The sequence below is a fragment of the Mangifera indica genome, chromosome 19 (assembly GCF_011075055.1).
Source record: "Mangifera indica cultivar Alphonso chromosome 19, CATAS_Mindica_2.1, whole genome shotgun sequence".
Classification (NCBI taxonomy): domain Eukaryota; kingdom Viridiplantae; phylum Streptophyta; class Magnoliopsida; order Sapindales; family Anacardiaceae; genus Mangifera; species Mangifera indica.
This window is the reverse complement of record NC_058155.1, coordinates 1568948-1585893: the sequence shown is the minus strand read 5'-3', so window position 1 is coordinate 1585893 and position 16946 is coordinate 1568948. Positions and strand designations below refer to the sequence as shown.

The window sequence follows — 16946 nt, the reverse complement described above, 5'->3', positions numbered from 1 at the left end:
AAAACATGATTACGGAAATAACACCTATCCTCTTGCTATGTTAGGGTGAGGATTTTACCTGCTTAGGTTATAGTTTATCAGGGGGAAAAAGCTTGACTTTTTATGAATAATTAAAGCCCTTCTAATTGTGAATCAATACTGGATTGATTTAATTATTTTTATTAACAAATTATTTTTGTCCAATTTGATCGTTCAGAAAACGCAAGTTGATATTTGGTTCTTCTGCAACATAAATGAGTAATAATTTAAGGATGAGTGATTGGTTCAGTTCATCCATATGATGTCTTCATTAGATGCTAGACGAAATATATCACATGTTCACTAATTAGGAGATATCAGAGAGGACTAATGTCTAATCCCGCGACACAGAAATGATTGATGCAAAAAGGTCATAGCCTTCAAAACCCGACGTATCACCCACCCTGTATTATCGGATCCGTCCTTTTTTCAATTCATAAAATGGCCTTGCCCCTGTTTTTGGTTAAACGTTCCATGTCAAAGCTGCATTCAACTGCCTCTATAGTTTCACTGCCTGCCGGAGTTGATTGATGCATAGTTAAGAGAAGTTCTAATGGGAAATTGTCAATGAACCATATACACAGACCATACATATGTATACTTTCAAATGAATCTGAAATTTAAAAAAAAAAAAAAAGAAGAAGAGAACATATTACCCTATCATCCAAGTGAAATGTATCATTAGGCTAGCATATGACAGGGCAACAACCAATTTCTAAAAGAGTTGAGGATTTAAATTATTAAAACAAATTCATTAGGGAGTTCTCAGTTCAAAAATTCATGTAGTTTCTAATAAAATTATGTACAAAAGATATAAAGATCTAAAGAAATGAAGCAGCCCCAACAAATATGAGAAAAGCCATAGAAGAAAAATCCAAGTCCAAAAAACATGTAAGATAAGCATACACAGAAAATAGACATTAACAATTAATGTAGAACATTTCACACAGCATCAGCAAACTAAGTCAGTGAAACAACAGACTATATCCACTTTCAATCAAGGATACCGAGCATTTATGTGAATTATTCTACCCAAACAATAACAAAAAAAAGAATTCATTAAATCTTAAAGAGTTTATTGACACCCTTAAACAGGTTAAGCATTATCCAGCAACAAATGATGAAAATTCCACATCAGAAATTGAGCTAATGAGGACAGTTTAATTTAGCTTTGAATAAGCAAGATATAAAGATGTGGATATTTTTCACATAGCCATCCGATGGTGAATATATCATCTAAGTACAGGTGAAGAGCTAAGTGAATAAGCAAGATAATAAACATGTGGATATTTTTCACATAGCCTTCTGATGGTGAATATATCATCTAAGTACAGGTGAAGAGCCTCCAATGCTTCCAATTACAACCTTGAAAAGAATAATAAAGCAAAAAGAAGGTTCTAGTCTTACAGTATCTCTATTGAGCAACTGAGATTCTGTGCTATACCTGGGAACAGACAAAGTTAGAAAAAGATTATAAAAATGATGATATTCATCATATGAACTTGTTTGTTACTCCTAACTCATAGTCCATAGAACACCAACTTACCAAATTATCAAAATTGATTTCATTCAAGTTCAAGCTTCTTGTGGCCTTTAGTAAGATCAGTGAATCGTGCGAAAGTTCATTTCAATATTATTGTAACAGTCAATCTAGGAAAATATTTAATGCTTTCATAATTCCAACTAATTTGCACAATTATCTGGATTTTTTTTTTTCATATTTTTTTTTCTTCAACATAGTGATCAAAATAACTTGATCTACTTTACCTGCAAACAAACATTAATATTGTAAGACTGCATGGTAATGGCCATTTCAGGAGGCTGAATGGTCTAAAACAATATTTCCCTCTTTCTTTGCAGGACATGGGTTAAATGTAAACTAGAATAATATTGTTAATTTATTTTTTTTAAAAATATTATAAAAGGGATTCTCACCATTTAGAATTCAACTTTTAAGGAAGCTTATTATAATTTTCCGAACATCCCTTTCTTTTCCTTTTTTATATAAAGTCTGTAGGACAAATATTCAAACTTTTTTTTACTTTGTAATCATCAAGGAGGAATATTTTGCATATTATAACCCACTGAATGATCAGTATGAAGCAATATATTACCCTTAATTACAAAAACTAACTAAAAGAACATAAGTGCAAAGCATACCCATAGAATAAGCAGCTGGTCCAGTTGGGAACCCAGAGTCATATCAGTTGTAGATGTAAACAGTTGGGAAATGGCCTTAAAGGTTATATGTCTGAACTGATGAACCTAAAGTAGTATTTCAAAGGTTAGGATTATCAGTTTCAGATACCATATGAACTTTATTGTTTCCAAATAAAAGAAATGAAGAGACCAGATTTCAAAAAGTATCATACCCTTTTCAAAGAGTCTTAAAAGTTAAAAACATATGCAGCTGATAAAAAATGTGTATAAGAGTTGCCACCTTTAGTCACCAGAAATCACCACATGAACATTTACCATCTTGGAAGTGGTGGAATCTCATGTTATCTCTCACAATAATCTCCCTCCCTGTGACTTGAGATGCACCACACATAAACATGTGGCAATCTTCACATATTCTCAAGTTCTTCATAATTCTTATGATGCAGCCAGGACTTGTTGTGAGAACTCCAAATGCCAGTGCCAACTTCTCACAGTGAGTAGCTAATATACGCTTCTTCTCCTCATCAGCCACATCATAAGGCACAGAACTGAGTTTTGGCTGGTATCCATGAGCAGTTAATCTGTTCAAAATGTCCTCCAACACCTGTTTAATCTCACTAAAATTCGAATGCGTTAAGTCACCAGCAAGGAACTCATGAATATCTCCTTTGTTTCCTTCCACCCAACTAAATCCAGGATTCTTTTTAAGACCCTTTTCTTTCATCAGCCTCCTTACCCTTGAAACATCATCCCACCTTCTTGCTGATGCATATATATTAGAGAGTAAGATGTAATTTCCAATAGCATCAGGTTCAATCTCAAATAGATGGCACGCAGCCACCCCAGCAACGTCCGGATTCCCATGAATCTTACATGCTCCAAGAAGAGCTCCCCACACCCCTCCATGGGGCTCCACTGGCATTGCTTGGGCCAGCTCAAGTGCTTCCTCCAGGTGCCCTGCTCGACCCAAAAGATCAACCATGCAAGCATAGTGATCTGCAGATGGAACAACACCATAACATTTCTCCATACTAGCAAATAGCTGCTGGCCTTGTTCTACCAACCCCATGTGGCTACAGGCTGTAAGCACTCCTACAAATGTTACTCTATTAGGCTTTGTCTCCATTTGTAACATCTCATGAAATAACTGCAGTGCTGCATGAGCACAGCCATGCATTGCTAACCCAACTATCATTGAACTATAAGTATAGACATTCATCTCCTTCATCTCCTCAAAAATCCTATACGCATCCTCTAAACTCCCACATTTCGAGTACATATCAATCAATGCTGATCCCACAACAACATTATTTCTATGCCCAAATCCTGATCTCTTAGCTATATCACAAACCCAATCAGCAAACTTAACTGCACCCAGTTGAGCACAAGCTGAAATAACACCAACCAAAGTAACTTCATCTGTTTCAACACCTGAATTTTGCATTCTCTCAAAATATTCTATTGCTTCTCTAGGCTTAGCATTCTGTGTGTAACCTGTAACCATGGCAGTCCAGGCCACCATATCCTTTAAAGGCAAACTATCAAACAATACACTGGCAGATTTCATATCCCCACTCTTCGTATGTGCAACAATCAACTCAGTCCACGAAATCACATCTTTCTCAGGCATTTCATCAAACACCTTACACCCACAATCCAAAAATCCGCATTTTACATACATATCAATCAAGGTATTGCCAACATATAGATCAGACACAAAACCACCAACCAAAATCGTCTGAGCATGCAACTGCCTACCCAAACTGATATCAAGAGTCTCACTACAGGCCTTAAAAAGTGCAGAAAATGTAAAAGAAACCGGGTCGATACCTTCTCCCCTCATAGAACCATACAACAAAATTGACTCCTTCAAGCATCCCTGTAAAGAATACCCACGAATAAGAGAAGTCCAAAGAAAGGGATTTCTATATTTCACCTGCTCAAAAATGAGACGAGGATAGGAATCCATGGGAATATTAATTTTATTGAGCATGCGGATTAGTTTAGTGAGTACGTAGCAACATTGGTCGAGGCCCTTTCGGAGAATTTGAGCATGTATTTGTTTAATTTGTAGGAGATTATGACAACCATCAAGTGCGGATATTAATTGGTTTTCCAAGATTTTCTTTTCAAGTTGAAGTTGAGAGAAGGAAACGAAAGCTTTATCTGTTTTTAATTATTGAATAAATTCTCTAGGGATATAATATAGGGAACTTGCTGTAGAGAATTTGCGTATGAGAGCAACCATTACAGACAGTTTAAAGTCTCTGTGGCAGGTCCTCAGATTTGATCCAACGAAGCTTGCAAAAGAAATGTTTGAATAAGAAGCACAAACCCTGGCTTCGGCATTGAGATGACATTTGGGTCAGGCCGAATGGATGCCAGTCCAAAGCCTGTAAATAAGGTCTGGCCTGAAAAGGTTTACCTTGACATTATAACATGTCGGGCTGACTCATGGGTCTTCCAAGTCAAACTATGAGGCTATGTCTTACGCCTGTGGGTTGGCCCAATCCAACCTATTACTGTTGAAATATAAAAATATGTGATATTAATAGTAACTTCTGCTCGGCTTTTGCTTGTGGCACAAACCATTGTTTTAATTTTTTTTTATTTTATTTCTTTTATATAAAAAACCTAAATCTCCTTAATTTTTCAATTTTATTTATAAATCTTTTAATCTTAATTTTTTATTATATTATCAATCTCATTTTCTTTCAATAACTCTCTTTCGAAAACTGTCTGAATCGCAAACAATAATTTTCTGTGTTTATAATTTCGTTTTCATTTCAATTTTATTAATACAAAATATTACAAATGGATTTAATATCAAATGAATTCAATCCATTTAAATATTATCATGTTAGTGTTGACGATATTATTAATAATGCACAATGTAGAATAGGTAGAGTATCAATAAGTGAAAGTGGTACAAGCACAACTTTACATTCGACAGAGAAAAAAAGAAAACAAGCATCAATGGTGTGAGAGCACTTTGATAAAATAGAAGAAAGCAGTATGCAAACATTATGGTTTTTGTTTGACATGTACAAGTATAAGTGGCACGAGACATTTTCGCTGATACATTACTAATTATTGTAAAAAAGTTTCACATGAGTTTAGAGGTAGAAACAAATTGCATTCACCTAATTACAATCCATTAGTCCCAAAGCTAGTTTAGCAGGAGGTCTGAACTGTTCTGGATACATAAGAGAAATGTCAACTTTCATGTACAATCAAACGAAGATGTGAGACTATACGGTTAGATATATAATTGCTTCTGATCAACCTTTTAGTTATACAGAAGATGAAATTTTATAATGAATGATGTAAAATAATGTTCAACCAGCATTTAAGAGAATTTCTAGGTCAACTCTTAGATCAAATATGCTTATAAGTTATGAATTAATAGAATTAAAAGTTATTGGAGAATTAAGTAATTTTAATAGTGTTATTTTAATAACTTCTTATTTTAGACAGTTACAAATCAAAATATAGGGTACCTTTATGCAATTGCCCATTATAGTAATTTTGATTGGCAATTATGTGAAAAAATTATTACATTTAAAAATTTAAAATATTCATATGATACTCTTATAATTTATCATACATTAGCAAATATTTTTTTAAGAATATAAAATTAATAATTCTATTTTTTTCAATTACTTTTGATAATGTCAAAAATAATTATAAAGTTATTAAATATATTTATAATCATTTATCTCCTCTATTTAATAAAAAATTATTTTATATTAAGTATGCATGTCATGTTATTAATTTAATAGCTCAAAAAGGGTTTGAGCTTAATTAAAAAACATATACAAATAATTAGACACGTTATTGCATACATTTCATTATCCTTATCATAGGTATAAACATATTATCAATTATGTAAATCAATAAGGTTTAAAAGAAATAAATTAAAAGTAGATATTACTAGGTGGAATTCCACCTACCTCATATTGAAAACATGAGAAGGGTATAAAGTTCTTCTAATATGGTACTTCAATACACAACCAAAATATTCGATAAATTCTTTTTTTAATTGTTCAAGATTAAGAGATAACTATGACTCTAATGAACATGTTGGAGCCATTGAAGACACCCACAAATCATTACTCAGGTATGTATTATTTAATTATTTATTCAATAATATATAAAATGGTAGAAATAAGTGATCTTTTTAAAGGATATGAGTCTCATGATTCTCATCATACTTTTCAAAATAAATCTGCATTAATGGAACAAAAATTTTAAAAATATTAAAGTGAAATTCCTTTACTTCATTCCACAATTACTGTTTTAGATCCTAGGATAAAAACTAATAAACTATAAAATTTATTTGATATTATTAATGAAAATTTGTCAATTAATAGTAATGTTAATTCTATTGAATATGTTCAAGATTTTTTACATGAAATGTATAGTATTTACGAACAAAAATATAGAAGGACTGAACAAATTTCTATACCAGAGATAAGTTTCGATAGTTTAGGAAAAGAAGTCACATATATGATCGTTCTTGTATAAAGGTAACTAGTCTGCTAGTCAAAGTACAAATTATGATCAATTTTATAATTATATCAACATTAACCATTATCTAGAAATTGTTCAAAGATATAATATTGAAAAACTAGATGTTTGGGCATAGGGGCAAGACAAGACATAAATTTTTATTGATCTTATCGCATGGTCTAAGATCTACTAACACTTTCAGTATCAACTATAGTATTGAAATTCGTTTTTAGTGTAGATGGATATATGTTAGATAATAGACAATCCAGTTTGCATCCAAACATGATCGAGACAATCATGTATATAAAAGATTAAGTCAAAACTGATTTTAAATTACAAAATCAAGTGATATAAGATATCTTTGAAGAATTCATAAATTTAAACGTTGAGGACAAGTAAATAAATGGTATGGTATATATATTTTATTTATGCTTGTAATTATAGACTATGTAAATTAATTTATTTATGCTATATTATTATATTTTTTATCATGTAACCATAATATTCCTCTGTCACAAGTGAGGGATTATGCATAAAATGTTCAAGGTACTATCCTCAGTTTTAATAATTGAAAAATAATTTATGTTTAATTTTTTTTAAAATTTTATTTAAATAGGTTGACCCGATTAAGATTTGGCCTACTCTTATATATATAAGGTGGGACCTTAAAAATTCCATGGGTCAACCCAACTCAAAGGCTCATCATTGTGAGGGCCTAAGGCTTGGCTCATCCTGACTAAATCGATAGCTCAATAGGCAAAGCCGAAATGATCCGACCCAACCAGTTAGCATCTCTACATTAGCATAATGTAAAATTTAGGGATGAATATAGGATCGTGAGGTTCAGGCTTCTAATTTTCTTTAATTAAACAATGTCAAAGGAAGGATATTTATCCTTGGTTAATGAATTTAAGTTTTAGGTGCACCATGGACTACTGTCATTTGTAGTAACCCCTTTTTCCTTCTCACCATTTTGCTTGCTCTCTTTTTTTCCTCCTTCTCCCATTGAGGTTTCTTCCCTTCTACGCTTATGGTTGTTGGGGTCTTTTATGGTCCTTTTTTGAGCTATTAGTGGTTTTGTCTCTTGGTGGTGTTTTGTTTGGTGTTATATTCTACTATGGGTGGTGTCGAGTATATACCTCTTTTTTTCATTCATGGTTGCAGTCGACTCTTACCCTATTTCTTCCTTGTTTGGTTTGTCTTTGGCCTTCTCTAATGGTGCCTTGCCTCCCCCTTTGGTGGAATCTTCCTTGGCATTGGTGAAACCCTTTCTGCCCTAGAGTTTTTCTTTTTCCTCTGGTGTTAAACTTATGAGTTGGAAAAATCTCTTTGGTAACTCTAGAGCGAGTTGCTCCCTAAGTTTTTCTCTCATGTTTTCTAGGTTTCTAGCCAAAAGGTCTATACGGCTCCCCTTATTGGTGTAATAGAACATGGTACGGGAAATTGGAATGGTATGTCGATTGGCTATTTTGTTAGAAATGCTCTCCCTTTCTCGATTGTCAAAAGATTTATAGTTTTAAAGAAAAAGCTCATAGGAAAGGTGGATGTGTTATCCAATGGTGTAGGGTGTTTTCTCTTTTGTTTTTATAATAAGGCTATCAAATGTGAAATATTGGAGGAAGGGGTTTGGATGATAGTGGGAAGACCCTTTTTCTTTAAGAGGTGGTAACCTAACCTTAGCCTCACCTCTAACCCCTTGAAAAAAATTCTTCTTTGGGTTAAGCTCTTTGACATTCTTTTGGAATTTGTGACTTTAAAAGGCTTAGGTTATGCTACTAATGCCTTTGGGAAGCCTCTTTATCTTGATTAATATATCGTAGAAGGCAGCAATATTGGCTTTGCAAAAATTTGTGTTGAAATGGATATTAACTTGGGATTTCCTGATAAAGCTTCCTAACGGTGAAATTATTAAGATTGTTGTTGATTATTTTAGAAGACCTTTCTTTTGCTCTTGCTACAAGTCGGTTGGCCACCATGTTAATAGGTGTTCCCTTAAGCCTAATACTAAGAAAGTTGCTATGACTTTTATCCCCTAAGTTGGGAAGAAGAATGATGATGATAATTCAAAAGGTTCTAATTTTGGGATTGGTTTAGGTAAGGCTAAGAAAAAGTGGGTGGAAGTTGCCAAGAAAAAACAAAGCTCTTCAAGACTCTAAGGAAGCTTCCTAAGAGTTTTTTGGCCTTAAAAAATTATTTTGCCATCTTATAAAATTCTAATTTGGAAGTTTATTATATAGTGAGTAAAGTAGAAGAGTTAAAGCCAGGTGAAAAGTTCTCTCTCCTATCCCTTGATTTAATTCATCATGTTGGTAAATTTGTTTTGAATGTGGCTGATATAGTGGACTTAATTGCTCAATCCTACATTGGAGAAATCCTTAGCTTGGATACTACAAAACCTAATTATGCTAAGAAGGGTAAAGATATTATACTCGAAAAGGCAATATGCTCAGATGTTGAGGCTTCTCTTACTATTGTCCCCTTTGGTAACTTAGTTATGGTGAATGAAAATGACATAGTAGGCAATGGAAAAGTGAAGAATAATAAGAGGAAAGGCTTGAGAGATAAGGTCATAGGCAACTCTTCTTTTTAATTTCCTACCTTTAATTTTAGTTACTAGAATATGTAAGGTTTTAGGGCATCATTAACCTGCAGTGCAACGGAATTAAAAATTTTGAAAATTACCAAAGATCCTAAAACCTATCCAGGAAATTTGTTTTGATGCATAGATTTGTAAACATATTAAACACACATAAAGTGTTTAGAAATTACACTTGCATTGTTGACTCCTTCAAGTCTTTATGTGGCTACATAAAGATCATTATCTAACCTTCTTAAGGCTTGGTATCCATATAGAGCATAAATGGGAGACAATCTAGAAAGAAAGTTATTAAGGGCTTTTGTCAATTGGATCTTAAAGATTAAATCACAACAAAATGAGAAGAAAGTTATAACAATAGACGTTTGTTAATATATGTGTTTTTCTTGTTGTATAACTTTGACTCAAACTAAATACCTTTATTTATAAGATATGCATGAATCTTACATTTGTTAGGATTGTAACTACCTAGGTGATAAGGTGTCCAAAAGTTTTTATTAAAATAAACATATAGAAATCCTAATGAAATTAGGATTCCAACCCAACCTAAATTTTCTATCATATAAGAACTCTGAAGATTCTTTGTTTAACGAAAACACCTTAACCATGAGTTAACTCAGCTAGTTGACTCGCATCCATCATTTGGCCTTGCTCGGTTAGACTCTTAAATGAATTTAGTTGAAATCATGTAATGCATTTGTGCAATGCCATATGGCACTAGCATACCAAATGATTTTAGTCAAAACACATCTATACGTTTCTCTCTTTCTATTACTCAAGGATCATTGTCAATAATCCTTACCTCTTAGTTCATATCAAAATTTTAATAAATGTGACCTATAAGCTCTTTATTGAACCGATAGTGTTTGAATTTAGATTGAATTTAAACAAATACCAAGATTGGTCTCTAACAAAGTGTCATGACCATTCGAACAACAAAGTATTAGCGAATATTTCTATAAGCTTTTACAACATCATAATTATATACAATTCAATCTTTTTGTCAACTAATATCTTTCGAGACTAAGACATAAAAGTGTATGTACCTCAATAGTTCCTCAATTGAAGCTAATACACATTAATGACTTACACGACTATGCTACAACTTTATCCCATTATGGCTACAAATTCAAGTAGTTATGAATATCTTTTAGCATTCACATATAAGATATCTTTTCATGTGCTGAGGAGTGAAAAATCCTTTATTGATCAACCATAGCCTTCATACATCGCACGATATGGCCAATCACTACCTTTATGATACTCTTATTACGACGATACATTGGATAGAGTCAAACCATATAGATCCTTATAAAGACAGTCTGACAACCTCAAGTCAAATGATCATATACACTTATGCTGTTTAGAGGATTTGTTCCATAAACACTAAAACAACCATCCAAATGAATATCCTCTAGTGGGGTCAGTCCAATAAACATATCTACAACTTGTACTTATGTGTTACACTAAGCCAATTATTGCTATCTTTTGATCGCTCAACACTATAACAATCTCATCACCATTACATGTGTTTTTGGTCATTATAATGTTAGGCTTATAAAAATTTCTAGAATGACTATTTAATGTGTGTATAGGGTTTCTACAATCAATCATTTGATCACCTTATCACAGTTCTACCATTCTAAAAGCATGTTATTTGTACAATCATATAATAAACAATTATATGAACTGAATAACTATAAATCTTTTTATTAATTAATAAGATATATTACAATTACAAATGTCAAATCAATTGGCTCTAGGGCATCTACCTAAACAATCTCCCACTTATGCTATAACTAGTCAATCATATATTTAATGCCCAGTTTCGCTATGTGTCTATCATATTTCTACTACAACATAGACTTTGTCAGTGGGTCAACCAAATTGTTATCTGTATCAATCCTCTCTATTTGTATGTCGCCTTATTGAATAATTTCTTAGATCAATTGATATCGTTTAAGTATGTGTTTGGACCTCTAATGAGATAGTGGCTCCTTTGCTTAAGCAATCACTCAATTGTTATGACAATAGAGCTCAATAGGCTTAACAATGCTTGAAACTGCTCCTAGTTTTGTCACAAACTTCTTGATTTATTTAATCTCTTTTACCATTTTTAAAAGGATAATGTACTTGGAATTAACCATTGTACTTTGTTTGGAGCTTTTCCAACTTACTGTACCATCATTCAAGAAAACATAAAGCCAAATTATGATTTGAAGTCATCTCAATCAATTTGGAAACTAGCATCATTATAGCCTCTAATAGTGAGTTCAGAATTCCCTCTATAAGCCAAGAACACATCTTTAGTCCTTCTTAAATACTTTAGGAAGTTTTTGACAACCATTTAGTATCTTTCACCTGAATCAAATTGATACCTAGTATAAGCACTCAAGGCATATAAGACATCAATACTTGTATATAGCATGACGTACATGATAGATCTTATAGCCAAGGCATATGAAATCCTAATCATCCTATCTCTCTTAGATTGTGAAGCTGGACACATCTCTTTCGAAAGATATACACTATGAGACATAAGTAGAAATCATTTCTTGGATTCTTTCATACATAATCTTTTTAACACCTTGTCTATATACATACTTTGACTTATGCCAAGTAGTCTATGCTCTCTACTTTGATAAATTTTAATCCCAAGAGTATAGATTGCTTCTCATAAGTCTTTTTATGGAGAAACACTTGGATAATCAAGTCTTTAGTGATTGTACATTTGGTATGTCATTTCCAATAATCAAGATACCATTAACATTCAATACTAGAAACACAACTATGCTCCTACTGACTTTCTTATACACATATAACTCGTTTTCATTTTTGATGAAACCAAACTCTTGTACAACTTCATCAAAATGAATGTTCCATCTTCTAAAAGCCCGTTTAAGCCTATATATAAACTTTTACAAGTTGCATACTTTATTAGCTTGTCTATCAAAAACAAAACTATTGGGTTGTGCCATATAGATGTCCTTTACAAAGTTACCATTCAAGATGGTAGTTTTAACATTCATCTAAAAGATTTCATAGTTATGGTATGTAACAATAACAAGTAGTGACTAGAGAAAATGTTTCATCATAGTCAATAACATATTTTTTTGCGAAATCTTTGGCAACTAGTTATGTTTTATAGGTGTGCACATTACCTTTCTTGTTAGTTTTCTTTTTAAAAACTCATTTGCATTGCACGGGTTTTACTCCTTTGGTGCATCCACCAGAGTCTATACTTGGTTCTAGTACATGAAGTTTATTTTAGATTTCATGACATCCAACCATTTATCAGAATTTAGACTCAAGACAACGTTATCATAAGTCTTAAGTTTTTCATTAGAGATGGCTGGTACATTGTCATGCTGAGTCATAAGAAAACCAAATCTTTCTAGCTTGCGATATATTTGTGTATATCTATACAGCTTTTATGTGCTCTAAGGTTGAGGAACTTCCTTATGATCAACCATCTGTGATAAAATATTGTCTTATCTAACATTTGTGGTATCTTATGGTACAGAAACTTCATTAAGTTCCACCCTCCTCCTACTAGCCCTTTTGAGATTAACTTCTTTCTTAAAGAACACATTGGTATGAGTTACAAAGACCTTTTGCTCCTTCTAGTGGTAGAAGTAATATCCTATAGTTTTCTTTGGGTATCCTACAAAGATAACTTTTCAAACTTAGCTCTCAGCTTATTTGAAGTTAATTTCTTGACATAGGCTTCACAGTCCCAAATCCTCAAGTATTCTAGATTAAGGTCTTGCCTAATTCACAACTCATATGGAGTTTTATCCATAGATTTAGATGGGACATAGTTTAATGTATAGATAGCAATCTCTAAGGTATATCTTAGAAAGACATAAATAGATTGGTAAAACTTATCATGAACCTGACCATTTCCATCAAAGTCATATTTCTCTGTTTAAATACACCATCATGTTGTGATGTACTGAAAAGAGTGAGTTAAGAGACTATCCTATGTTCCTTCAAGTATTCATCTCTTCTATAGTTTTAAAAGATTTTAATTTGTTTCCAATGGTGCTTTTCTACTTCGGTCTTGAATTCTTTGAATATGTCAAAGCATTCAGACTTGTATTTCAATAAAAACATATAGTCATATCTACTAAGGTCATTAGAAAATATGACAAATTAGGTTTTCCCATATCTAGTATGTACTATCATAGGCCCACACACATCATCATTAATGATTCCTAATAGTTCATTCACTTTTTCACTGTATCCAATGAATGGTGTTTTGGTCTTAGATTTAATAGTTTAATTGAGGGTTTTTAATAAATTGGTCTCATCAAATTTTATACCGCATGTTAGGTGATATCTAGAAAAATATAATTGTTCACATTTATCCAACAACGTAAAATTAGAATATGCCAATATACAATTACAACTAATGTCAAACCTCTCGAGCCAAGAGGAGTTTAACTAGTCAACCTAGTTGAACAGTTTGTCTTCGGGTCTTTGTCTTCGCACTTGTCTTTTTTGCCTCTAGTCTTCAATAATTATATGGTTTTGTTTCCTAGTTACATAATTTTGAGAAAATAAAATAACAACCTAGTTTAAAAGAATGAAGGATAAGACATGGTGTATATATTTTTAGAATTACAACTCAAATAAAATAAAATAATCATTTACATTGGTTTGTTGGATGCATATTGGCACCATGCATGCATACATCTATACACAAATGTCAAATTAAAATTAAATTTTAATTATTGATTAGCCAAGTGTTAAATTATAATTTTACCTTTATAACTTTGCAAAACAATCATTCAACCCTAAGACTCAAGGAACATTCAATTTTGGTTCTAATTCAATGAAACTCAAACCAAAAGCTATTTTCAATCTTGAAAGGCATGTAGGCATCTCAGAAGGCATGTCAAGGGCATAATGGAGGACTACCATACACAGTTTGCACCAAAGACAATAATGGCTTAGGTAAAAAAACTGCTTATCCACATACAAATTCAAGGTGTAACGAGTGCACCGGCGATAGTGCACAACCTGGAGAAAACTACCCAGACAGGTTTTGTCCAGTGATGTAAAGTACATAAGGAACGGGACAAGGTAGAGATATCTTACTATGTCCCAATGGTTAAAGCTTAAGTCGTTGCCCACAGGATAGTTTTTGTCTAGGTGCACATTGTAGCGTAGAATAGCCTCATCATGCACAACACCATCTTATTTAGTTTTCGTTCTAGTCATATAAACTGGTGTTTCCAGTCTTAGTTTCTGGACTTTCCAATAAAAGGAAATCTATAAGTCATAGTACAAAGGCAAGCTAATCATCATATGAGCATATAAACTATGCTCACGTGACAAACCAACTATCAACCTTGAATTTAATCCTAAATCTATAATTAAACTCAAGAAAATTTTAGGAATAATCACTAAATAAATTTAACACGTCTTTATGTTGTTCTTGAACTCAATAAATTGTGCAACAACATGATTACAAATCAACTTTACTAATTTTAGGGTTTCGATTATTTATCAATTACATGCAATGAAATATAAATGTAATCAAAACTTGTAGGTATATTTTCAAGAAAATATGCTTAAATGGTGGCTCTGATACCAATGTAGAGTTTTAAGCCACTGTTAATTGATAATGTAGTGGAATTAAAAATTTTAAAAATGATCAAAAATCTTAAAACCTATCTAGGATACCTATTTGGATGCATGGATTCATGAACATGTTAAACGCACATAAGGTGTTTAGAAATTATACCTACGTTATTGGCTTCTTCAAGACTTCACGTGGCTATGTAACTATTATTATCCAATCCTCTTAAGAGGGCACATTGGTATCCATATGGAACATGAATGGTAAGCAATCTGGAAAGAAGGTTTCTAGGGCTTTTGTTGATTGGATCTTGAAAATTGAATCACTATAAAGTGAGAAAAAGGTCACAACAATGGAAGCTTGGGTCAACAAGGATCTAGCGTGAAGATGTGTATTTAGAATGTATGTGTTTTTCTTATTGTAAAGCTTTGACTCAAACTAAACACTTTTATTTATAAGGTGTGCATAAATCCTAAGTTAGAATTTTAACAATTTAGGTGATAAGGTGTCCAAGAGTTCTTATTAAATTAAGACTTTTAATTTATTAAAAGTTTTAATATATATGAATCCTAATAAAATTACAATTTCAACTCAACTTAAACTTTCTATCAAACAAAGACTCTAAAGAATTTTTGTTTAACTAAAAACACCTTACTTACAAGTTAACTCAGCTAGTTGACTTGCATATATTATTTTGCCTTGCTCGGTTAGACTTCTTGGTGAGTCTAGTTGAAACTAAATAATACATTTGTAAAATGCTATGTGGCATCGTACATACTAAATGATTCCAATCAAAGTAAATCTATACATTTCTTTCTTTCCATGATCCTAGAATTATCATCAAATGATCCTAACCTCTTGGTTCGTATCAACCTCTTAATATGTATGACTCATAAGCTTTATATCAAACTAATAGTGTCTGAATTCTGATTGAATTCAAACACAAACTAAGATTGGCCTCTAGCAAAGCCTCATGGATACTTAGATGATAGAATGTCAGCGAACATCTTTTTAAGCTTTTACAACATCACAGTTATTTGTAATTCAATTCTTTTGTCAACCAATATCTTTCGAGGCTGAGACATAGAAGTATGTGCATCTCAGTAGTTTCTTGATATGAGTATATATACATTAATGACTTACATGGATTAGGCTACAACTTTATTCCACTGTGGCCACAAATTCAAGCAATCATGAATTTTTTTTAGCATTCACATATGAGATATTTTCCCTTACACTCAAGAGTGGCGAATCTTTTATTGATCAACCATACCCTCTATGCATCTCACGATATGGTCAATCACTACCTTTATAATACCCCTATTATGACGATATGTTGGATAAGGTCAAACCATACCGATGCTTACATGAGATGGTATGGCAATCTTGAGTCAAAAGATCACATACACCTGTGGTGTTCAGATGATTTGTTCTATAAACACTGAAGTAACCATCTATATAGGTATCCACTAGTGGGGTTAGTCTGATGAGCACATCTATAATATGCACTCATATATTACACTAATTTATTAGTAAACAACTTTGACACATGAGAACTATAACCACCTTATGATAGGGTCACTCAATACTATGATAATCTTATCACTATTACAAGTACTCTTGGTCATTGTAATGTCGGGATTATGGATATTTCTAGAATACTCACTTAATGTGTGCATAGGATTCTTACGATCAATCATTTGATCTCCTTGTCACAGTTCTACCATTTTAAAGACATGTTATTCGCATAATCATATAATAGAAAAACATATAAATTGAATAACTATAAATTATTTTATTAATTAATGAGATAAATTACAATTACAAATGTCAAATAAATTAACTTTAGGATATCAACCCTAACAAAAAGTTAGGGGTCTAAATGCCTCTTTCAAACAAAAAGATTCAGGATTATAACTTAATAAAAATAAATTAAGTATTGTGGGTGTTTTGGAAACTAAGGTTAAAAGATGTCATTTTAATTTGATTGCTTGATCAATAAACAAAACTTAGTGTTTTGCAAATAACTATGAAACTAGGGTAAGATTTGGGTTATTTGGAATTTGGATCATG

General features: G+C 32.3%; 1 protein-coding gene across 1 annotated transcript; it reads right to left on the bottom strand.

The window, feature by feature from the left end:
- Window positions 1-1058: 1058 nt before the first annotated feature.
- On the bottom strand, window positions 1059-4455 carry LOC123202785 (pentatricopeptide repeat-containing protein At5g44230-like). Its single transcript, XM_044618910.1, has 3 exons — window positions 2391-4455; window positions 2179-2283; window positions 1059-1785 (listed from the first exon to the last, which is right to left on the bottom strand). The coding sequence occupies exon 1, from the start codon at window positions 4169-4171 to the stop codon at window positions 2465-2467; it is 1707 nt and encodes a 568-aa protein (XP_044474845.1). The 5' UTR covers window positions 4172-4455; the 3' UTR covers window positions 1059-1785; window positions 2179-2283; window positions 2391-2464.
- Window positions 4456-16946: the final 12491 nt, after the last annotated feature.

Excerpts from the sequence above, each read along its gene's own strand:
- LOC123202785 (XM_044618910.1), bottom strand. The coding sequence starts at position 4,171 with ATGCTCAATAAAATTAATATTCCCATGGATTCCTATCCTCGTCTCATT.